At 46.5% G+C, this 10,000-nt stretch overlaps 1 protein-coding gene across 1 annotated transcript in view; it reads left to right on the forward strand.

Annotated features, from left to right (window-relative positions):
- The window catches only part of LOC134063580 (CUB and sushi domain-containing protein 1-like), a 232,763-nt gene that overhangs the window by 153,462 nt on the left and 69,301 nt on the right, over positions 1-10,000 (forward strand). The window contains exons 26-31 of the mRNA XM_062519171.1: positions 1,097-1,223; positions 2,600-2,802; positions 3,123-3,314; positions 5,690-5,828; positions 6,212-6,399; positions 9,084-9,278. Of these exons, the coding sequence (XP_062375155.1) occupies positions 1,097-1,223; positions 2,600-2,802; positions 3,123-3,314; positions 5,690-5,828; positions 6,212-6,399; positions 9,084-9,278 (1,044 nt within the window). The remainder of the gene's footprint in view (positions 1-1,096; positions 1,224-2,599; positions 2,803-3,122; positions 3,315-5,689; positions 5,829-6,211; positions 6,400-9,083; positions 9,279-10,000) is intronic.

A 10,000-nucleotide genomic window follows, 5' to 3' on the forward strand; every position in this document is an offset into this window, starting at 1 on the left:
TTCAGCACTTGCTCTCTCTCTCTCTCTCTCTCTCTCTCTCTCTCTCTCTCTCTCTCTCTCTCTCTCTCTCTCTCTGTCTCTCCCTCATGTTGTCTGCAACCAGTGCCGCTTTGTGCCTCTTTACTTTCTACAAGCGTAGGGTTTTATCTTGTAAAGCAAGAAAAGGGCAAAATCACTTCCCAGATTCCAGGTGCCGCATTTCAAATGCTGTCTGTGTCATTAAAAAAAGGAAAGAAAAAAAAGGGAGGGATAAAAAAAGGCAGAGAGGCACCCTGGCCCTTAATCCACCTGAGGGAATATAGCCAATTTCATTCCCAGGAATCTGAAACTGTGATAGGGCCACAGTGGGTATCACCCTCACCCCCATCCTGTTTCAAAGTGTCCCAGGGCCGCGATGAAGTGCCTCTAATGTTCAGGCAGCTACCTTTTTCAGTCCTCGCTTCAATTAAGAGCTGGCTTGCTGCGATGCCCGTTTGTACTTTTTTTTAAGATCAATGGTGGACGGGGATGGAGGCTATATTTGACAAACTGCATTGGTAGTGTGCTGGCCCCTTTTTAAGTGCCTTGCACATAATACAGTTTTGTGGTGGTTAGGTGTGTGTGTGTGTGTGTGTGTGTGTGTGTGTGTGTGTAACCATCCATGCATGTATACGAGTGTATTTGTGTGTGTGTGTGTGTGTGTGTGTGTGTGTGTGTGTACAAACTAATGCCCTGTCTTCCTTTTCTAATTAAGCAACACCTAGGTCTGACAAATTTTCAAAACAGTGTGAAAATTGATGGCGTTGCCTCTGGCGGATACTGCTCTTATTTGTCGCAATAAGGGGGAACGCAAGAAGGATATTCATCCTGTCTTTGTGTTTGTACACGCCAAGTCACCAAGGTTAAATTTATTTATTGCATTTTAGCGGGCTTATTGATGACTCCACTTTACAGTGGGAGTCCTTGTAGAAGTGCCGTAACGCGCACCAGCTGAGAGGGAATGACAGACAGACACGGCGGAGGATGTTTCCTTGTTTAACCGAGTGTTTGAAAAGCTGTGCAGGAAAAATCTGATGATCACGTGTGGCGAGTAATTGCTCTTGTTTCCCCCACCAAGCCGAGTGTGGAGGTCAAATTACGGAGGCCACGTCTGGGCGGATATTATCTCCGGGCTACCCGGCGCCCTACGACAACAACCTCCACTGCACCTGGTCCATTGAGGCGGACGCGGGCAAAACCATCAGGTAATCACCCTCTACTGTAAGCTAGTCAATCGCCTTGTCTTGGTGGCATTTTGCGCAAATTCTGCGTCTGTGCCTCAGTTTATTGTCTGGCATAGTTGGTGAATATATCTGTATAGCTGAATCACTAACTCCAGAGAGAGAGAGAGAGAGAGAGAGGTTTCTTTTGTTTGTTTATATGTATTTAAAAGTGGAGAAGATAAAGATGTCATAGTGATATGACATCAATAACATAGTTTTGTATATGAGATAAAATGTTTTGCAATTTCGGCAGTCAAATGATTGAGCCTTTAGTGTCTATCTGTCTCCTCTAGTTATACAATGAAATGTGGAGCTCCATCAAGGTCAATATGTGAAGATTTCCATCTAGGTTCATTGATAGAATAAATGGGCAGAAGACTGCTTATTGAGTTTCTGTTTCAAGGACAAGCTCTATAGTTTGGCTAATAGCTGAGCTTGGATTGGATAAGTACATTTAATGGTTCGAGAATTAATTTGAAAATGACGGAATGGATGGGTGAATGATTGAATGAATGAATGAATGAATGAATAGAGGGATGAATGAATAAGTAATGAAGAAATAAATGGATAGATAGATGAATTAATTCATGTCTATAATATAATTATGAAACAAGAGAGAATCAGTGAGTTAGTGAGAGAGAAGAAGATGAGCCATCAATTAGTTGGTTGTCTTTAGCACGGTCATGCTGGCCAGTATTAGAACTCACAGGCTTTCTCCGTATCTGCGTGTCCGTGTGCTGTGAGAGATGAGGATGTTAGGGACACAGGAGAGCCAGAGGTAGAAATACTGCTTTGCTTTGTTTTTCTTTGCATTCAGTTTCTATTACACGCACAAGAGGATAACAAGCTTTTTCTTCTTTCAGACAGGATTCATGTTATGAATTATAAATATTATGAGAACGTTTTCCTTTGAATACCCAGTGATTTTTTGACATTCCTTTTTAAAAATATGTTGAAGCTGTATATTTTCAATTCATTATACACAGAAAATAGAGACTTGCCTTTTTCACTGTGTTTCAATATGAGCGATGAAGGGAAGAAAAGTTTTATAACTAACCTATGAATAGAATGGCATTCACAAAGTTCATGAAATTAAGCAAATGGATTTACAACATGCCCTTTTTTGGAAATATTTACATGTGTCGCAACCCGCTTGCCCCAGATTCTTAATGCACTCGAGCCCGTTATTTCCCTTTTTAAAAACATGACTAATTCCTGATGATGTGCTTATTTGTTGAAAACGAAGTCTGCAAATTTTCAATCTGAAACACACGCCATGTTTTGAGCTGATAAACCGCGCGGCAGATGAGGCGTGAATGCTCATCTCCTCGGCTGCTTGATCCCCCCCCCCCCCCCAGCCTCCACTTCATCGTCTTCGACACGGAGGTGGACCACGACATCCTGAAGGTGTGGGACGGCCAGAGCGAGAGCGGCATCCTGCTGAAGGAGTGGAGCGGCTCGCAGCTGCCCGAGGACACCCACAGCACCTTCAACGTCCTCACGCTGCAGTTCGACAGCGACTACTTCATCAGCAAGTCGGGCTTCTCCATACAGTTCTCAAGTAAGAAGGCGCTAGCGTATCTGGCGATGAGCTGCTGTTGTAGTATAGTCACGTTTTTGTTTTGTTTTTTTTGTCCAACAAGGTTGTTGTTTGACTAGACTGATGTATTGATCTGAACCAAACCCTCAAAGTAGATGCAAAACATTTGCTGACTTATAATGGAATAAACATTTCTGTTTATGGTATGTTGAGTAAACGGACGTCTCTGAATTAGACTTCAAAACACTATTGCACACACACACTATTGCACACACACTCCTCCCAGTGCTACTAATGAAATGCCAACTCGGTAATAATAAGACATTTTTTTGTTGCCTTAGCTACCACTGCCACGACGTGCAACGATCCTGGAACGCCACAAAATGGCACCCGGTATGGAGACAGCCGGCAACCAGGGGACACCATCACCTTCCAGTGTGACCCGGGCTACCAGATGGAGGGGGACGCCATAATCACCTGTGTGGAGCAGGACAACAGGTTCTTCTGGCAGCCGGACCCTCCTACGTGCATAGGTACACCGCCCGCTCCTCTGATTAAGAGTCCCCCATTGGTAGTGCTGTGCTGGATATAGATGTTACTGTCACGACAAGCAGATTGTAGGTGACCTCTTGCATGGCTTTGAGAGTATTAAAATGACGTGTTAATTATGTGGTATGTTCTAATAAATAGATATTGGGTTGTTATTGGGTCGTTATGGACCCCGGCTGAAAATGTTAAAAGTGAAGTGAAACCGATGTGCCTTACAAGCTCGCCTGTAGTATACTTTAGTCGCTTGTTTACCAGAATATGTGTGCACCGAAAGCTACCAAAGAGCAGGGCGGAAAGAGAGATTACCCAGTTTAAATAACGAAATCAAACAGAGGCCCCTGTGCATTTTAGTGAGGAATTACCTGTAATGCATTAAGTCCTCCCGGGGGAAATTCCGTGGCGCCTGAGTTTATGTGTTTCCGTCACCATGGGTGTGGGCTCAGCCCTGAACATCTGAAAATAATGCGGCGTGTGACTCCGATAGAACCCTCACTGGGCCCAGCTGTGTGGAGACGCCACCACTCTCTGCCAAGCTTCAAATCCCACGATCCATTTTCTGCATAGAGTTGTGTGCTTTTGTGAGTGTGTGCATGTGTGTGTGTGTGTGTGTGTGTGTGTGTGTTCGGGTGACTTGCTTGTGTGTGTTAATGTGCTTGTGTTTGTGTGTTTATATGCTTGTGTGTGAGTGTGTGTGTGTGTGTGTGTGTGTGTGTGTGTGTGTGTGTGTGTGTGTGCGTGTTTCTGTGAGAGTATGTATATGTGTGTTGGATATTCACTGTTTAAGCATTCAGACAAGGTTAACTGCGAAAAATAATGTGTTGACGCAATTACACTTTGTACATAGCTTTATTTTGTGTGAGCTCCATCAATTTGATACAGCATAGTACCTACAAATTATCAGCAGACCCCATTGGCTTCACACATTAATTCTTATTCGGTTTGTTTTCTCGTGGAAGAAAAAAAAAAATATTCAATTGCTTTTAGATATGATTGACCTCCCGGTGCAACTCCCACAGTACCGAATATAGAAAAGCTGTGGGCTAGGTTCTTTAGCATGCTAAGTAGCCATGGCGTCACTCGATTATCATTGCACCCGACCGTGCTCCCCTGCGCTCTGTTTGGATTCTAACAGGAGGTGCCGCGCATGCTGGAGTGCAGTGGATAATGGCATTTGATGCCCATGCTAGCGGGCGCTTTTTGTAACACAAATACAGTTGTGTGTCCCTGAAACGTTCCTGCTGCTCTGAGGCACGTTCCTAGATCATCGTCAGTAATGCTGTGTTCGTGAAGATAAGCATTGCTCATAGCACTGGATTTACCTCCGAAACAGCGTGTCTCTCGCCTGGCCTCCCAAGCCAACGGCAGTGTGCGATCCCCATTGCGCGGCCTTAGACTGTAGGAAATTGGTGGAATTGCTCACAATCAATTTAATGGATTATCAGTGTAGGTGAGGTTATTGTGTTAGGTTACTCATACGAGCTGACACACCATGTAGCCTATCGGTGGAGAAGAACAGCACAGGGTAAAGAGACACCCTTACACATGGTGCTGTCTTGGAGAATATTTAGTTTTTGAATGCATTAATAACCCCAGGGCGCGCGCACACACACACACACACACACACACACACAAAATGACAGTGCCCCCTAAGCCAGTGATTAGCTCCTCCACTCATACAGTAGTCAGCCCCACCCCACCATCGCACTGCTCGCTCACAGCCCTCGGGGCCAATTCAGACGCCAGGCAAGGACGTGGTGTCTCTCCAGCAAACCCCCGAGCCTCCGTCACTAGCCTCTCCAAACCTCCGAGCCTCCGTCACTATAGCCTCTCCAAACCCACTCCTCCTGTGAGAGGCAGGCTTTCCCCCGACCGCCCCCTCCACCCACAGACAAGGAGAGATCTCGCTCCGCTCCCACTCAGGCTTCACGGGGCCCGAGACGAGCAAGACGGAGCGCAGCTGGGACTGAGGCTCTGATCCCAGCTGTGTGATGCTAGACTTGGCATCTCTCGACTGGAGTCAAAGCCCCTTGGCAGATGTTGATTAATGCATGCTATTTATCCGCTCATAAAAAAAAAAAAAAAAATAAATTGTGTGAACTTTCTTTTTATGGTGTCTGCCCACACAGGTAGAAAAAATAGAAAGAAAGGGAGGGGAAAAAAATCAAATGCTATCGCGCTTAGGATTTTGCACGGATAACCAGCACTCATCGATTCATGAGTGGTGGTTCGCAGTTAGTTTGCTTCCGGCGCTTCGGTGAATTGTTTGTTTGCCGTTGCCCTGTGTGTCTGTTTGTGGAGGAATCATATTAAAGCCCCCCCAAGTAGCTCACTGATGGCCTCACTCTCCTTGTTGTGATAGCGACCTGCGGAGGGAACGTGACAGGACCTGCTGGGGTAATACTATCACCCAACTACCCTCAGCCGTACCCGCCAGGAAAAGAATGCGACTGGCGGATAAAAGTCAATCCCGACTTTGTGATCGCTCTAATTTTCAAAAGGTATGTCACTCACGTGGCTCTTGTGTTTTAATATGAACAGATGGGAGTCAACTTCATGGTGGTTGTTTTCAAAGGCAATTTATTTATTTTTTAACTTGTGTTAGCAACTTGTGTATCTTCCATCATTTGAGCATTACTGAGCAACCCACAGGGGTGCTTAAAAGAGAACAGAGTAAAATATATGCAGGTACGACTCTGTTGCTGTTCACCTTTAGTTTAACCTGCGATCAAGTGCACTTTTTTATGATGCTGAGCACCTTGCAACATCTTTGACGTCAAAGCGACAGATGCCCTCTGGTGTTTAACCCTCGCGTTGTATGGCTTATTTTGTTTTTCTTTCTCTCTTTTTTTTTCTCTCTTTCTTTCTCTCCTCCACTGCTTAGCTTCAACATGGAGCCCAGCTACGACTTCCTGCACATCTACGAGGGCGAGGACTCCAACGGGCCGCTGATTAGCAGTCTGCAGGGCACCCAGGCCCCGGAGAGGATCGAGAGCAGTGGAAACAGCCTCTTCCTGGCCTTCCGCAGCGATGCCTCCCTTGGGATGTCAGGCTTCGCCATCGAATACAAAGGCAAGTCCCAAGCGGCAGGTAGCCTGCGCTGACGAGGACCCCTGCCTTCCACTGTCTTAGATTTGCTCTTAGAAGAGCAAGAACCGAGACGCGACCAGTTGCAATACCCCCCCCCCCCCCCCCCCAATCTTCTCTCTCTCTCTTCACTTTTACTGCCTAAAGGCATTTCCAGCCTTTGGTCCTTAACTATTAATGATGTAGAGATTGTGTCTAGCAAATATCTGTACTTGAAAGCTGTCGTGCAGCCTAAGTCAGATGCCAAGCCAGAGCGGTGAGGATTTTTTTGGTCCCGTCGTGCTCACGTGTATTTATGTGGGAATGGCTTATTACATTCATAATTCCTGTGGCTTGTGGGTGGAGCAGTGTTAGCTCATTTGGGTGCCAAGGTGCACTACCTTGTAATGGTGGCTGCGAGAAGGCGCCATTTCTGACAGACATTTTCACACAAACACAAGCACACACACTCGACACACACACACACACACACGCATACAAGCACACACATACACTGTCAGTTTAGATAGAGGAAGTTTGGAAGTGGTTCGCTGTCACAAGTGAGCGCAGAGCGTGTAGACGTGCAGAGACGCCCAGGCCTGTGATTATCTCTGTCACATGTGAACGGAGAAGTCGTGCTGATTGCTGGGATGCTGTAATGATGTCTGTCTGATTTCTGAGGGGACTGGAATGGTGGATGAGGCTAGCATCATTTTGAATCGGATCTCTGGGGTTGCCGAAAAATAGTAGGAACGTGAATAGCAGGAACAGATCATTCTGATGAGTTCAGCTTGAAGTGTTTAAGGTTACGCGGCTGCTTTGATTTGAATTTCCATGTGATGTTATTGCGCCAACGAGATGAGTAGCAACAGCTTCAGAACAAAAGATGTGAATCCATATCGACCCCCTCCCCACCATACACATACACAAACACGCCATGATCACCCCCTCATGTAGATCCATCGTCGTCCTCTCCTCAATTTGAACGCTTCTCACTCATTCTCGTTTTTGTTGAAAAGCATCGCCTGCATTGTATTTTGGGCTCTAAAAACCAATCTCCTGCCCTCTTTGGATGCGTCCCACACCGATGGGCACAATTAACTTACAAGGTGATAGGGTGATAAGGCTGAATTAGAAAAATGGGCCGCACGAGTACGGCCGTGGGCTTTGAAAATGGATGATGACTCATCCATTGTATTACCTTGATGTGGTGGTGTGATAGCCAGTTGTTCCAGGTATGCAGTGTCCCCTTTGGTCGCCACAGAGAGGTATGGAGGAATATCAATTTGGGGACCAATTTTCATGTTTGTGGGAACACAGAAGAGACGGGAAAACAACAACAATAACAAGGAGAGAGATGGCCTCATATAGCCATGTACTCCAAACTATTTGTGTCGTGGTCATTTCCAAAGGCTTTAAGCGCTTGGAGTACTCACGGATGTGTGTGTGTGTGTGTGTGTGTGTGTGTGTGTGTGTGTGTGTTTGTGTGTGTGTGTCTGTCTGCGTGTGTGAATGTGTGTGTATGTGTGTGTGTGTGTGTGTGAGTGTGTGTGTGTGTGTGTGTGTGTGAGAGAGAGAGAGAGAGAGAGAGAGAGAGAGAGAGAGAGAGAGAGAGAGAGAGAATATCTCTGTCTGACTTTGTGTGTTGTGGTCTTTCTCTGTGCCATTGTAGCGCTCTTGTGATTGAGGCACGGACGAGATTGCGTCGCACCACAGCAATTTCGCCGATAGAATCTCCAGCCTCCCCTCCCTCTCTCCCTCCCCTTTCTTTCTCTCCCTCCCTTTTTTTCCTCCTCCATCTTCCAGTAGCTGGAGCTACAGCGAGGGGGGAAAGAGAGTGGGCTGTCAGCTGTCGCGGAGTTTGGCAGCCCCTCCCAGTAGCTCCACCACCTCCAGAGCTTTCTCCAACTGTCCTGTCCTGAGCGTCTGCTTGCCTGCTGGCAGAAGGACTGGCGAGCTGGGGAGAGGTAGAGAGAGAGAGAGAGAGAGATGGTAGAGAGAGGGAGAGAGAGATGGCAGAGAGAGAGAGAGAGAGAGAGAGAGAGAGAGAGAGAGAGAGAGAGATCAGCCTCACCTCACCTCCCGCCCCCCTGGTGTTGGCCGACTCTAATGCATGGTGCCCTGAAGCAAGCTTGATCACGGGCAGCAGAGGGAGTGATCTTACCTGACGCTCAATGAAAACCTCTCAGTGAATTACTGTCACGCTATCTGTATAATCTATCTTGCTCTCCATCTATGGACTACCTCCACAGTTAAAGAAACTCTAATGGAGATGTGTTTACCGCAGTCCAGAAACCATGTGGTTTACCTTCCATCTATAGGTTCATCTATCCATTCATCGGTTGATGCATCTGTGTGTCTGTAAATGTGCACTTAAATGCATGTTATAAAGTAATGGGGTATTTTAAACAATGTACTCCATAAAAGCAAGCACTATATGTAATGCGGTTCTCACGACGTTTGTCCATACTCTGATGCAGTCATCGGTGGGTCATCAGAAATGGACGGACAAGATCATTAGAAGCAGCATTGGAACCCCATCTGCCCAATTATTCTGATGATCAGAAATAGAACCCCTTAGAATGTACCCTATTCTGTAATACTCTGGCCACTGGGCTCGTTCCATAGCTGACCCCTACATTATGGTAAAAGCATGGTATATATGTATTGATTTCTGTCCCTTCTCACAGAAAAGCCACGGGAGGCATGCTTCGACCCCGGCAGCGTAATGAATGGATCTCGAGTGGGAATGGACTACAAATTGGGTTCAACGGTGACGTATTTCTGCGACTCGGGCTACACGGTGGCGGGGCCGGCCACCCTGGCCTGCATCATGGGGCCAGATGGGAAGCCTGTGTGGGACAAGGCGCTTCCCACGTGCAAAGGTAAGCAAATATGCACCTTTTAATTACCAGGAGGGGGTTTTTCACACCTTTTTTATTTTTTTGGAACGCCTGTGCATGCCTGAGACCGAGAGAGAGAGAGAGAGCCTACTTAGCGAAAAGCCTTTTTTTTTAATGGAGCTGAGGCTACTAATTTTGAAATGCTGCTTGCATAGCGTGCGGCTAGTGAACTAACGGAAAAAGTAGCGCTTTAAGTGAAGTGTTCTTTTTTCATGTGGATAGAAAGAGAGAGAACCTGGTGCACGCCTCACGCCTCTCAACGGCGCGACTCCTTTTGCTGTGTGCATCACCGAAGGTCTAATAGATTTGCCCTTTTGTTCTATGTTCTGCTGCTCTCAGTAACCATGCCAATATCAAGACAGCCTTGAAAAGGATTCAAAGGGATTCACTATTGGCTTACACACAGAGGGATAGGCATGGGTGAGGGCCCTAGGAGGACCAGGGCCAAACTTCTTCTCATTTATTGATAGGTGCGGGTGCTTCTGAGGGGACAACTGTCACTCTTCATTATCTGCCCTTCCCTTTCGCTTTTTCACTCTGTGTTTCCCTCTCTCTTGCACTCTTGAGTTCTCGCTCTCGTTTGTATTCCCCCCCCCCTCTCTCTCTCTCTTTCAAGATATATCTCTCTCGATCCCTCTCTTTTTCAAGATCTTTCCATCCTCCCCAATTTCTCTCTGCTGCTCTCTTTTTTTCTCTCTCTCTCT

The sequence above is a fragment of the Sardina pilchardus genome, chromosome 18 (assembly GCF_963854185.1).
Source record: "Sardina pilchardus chromosome 18, fSarPil1.1, whole genome shotgun sequence".
Lineage (NCBI taxonomy): Eukaryota > Metazoa > Chordata > Actinopteri > Clupeiformes > Clupeidae > Sardina > Sardina pilchardus.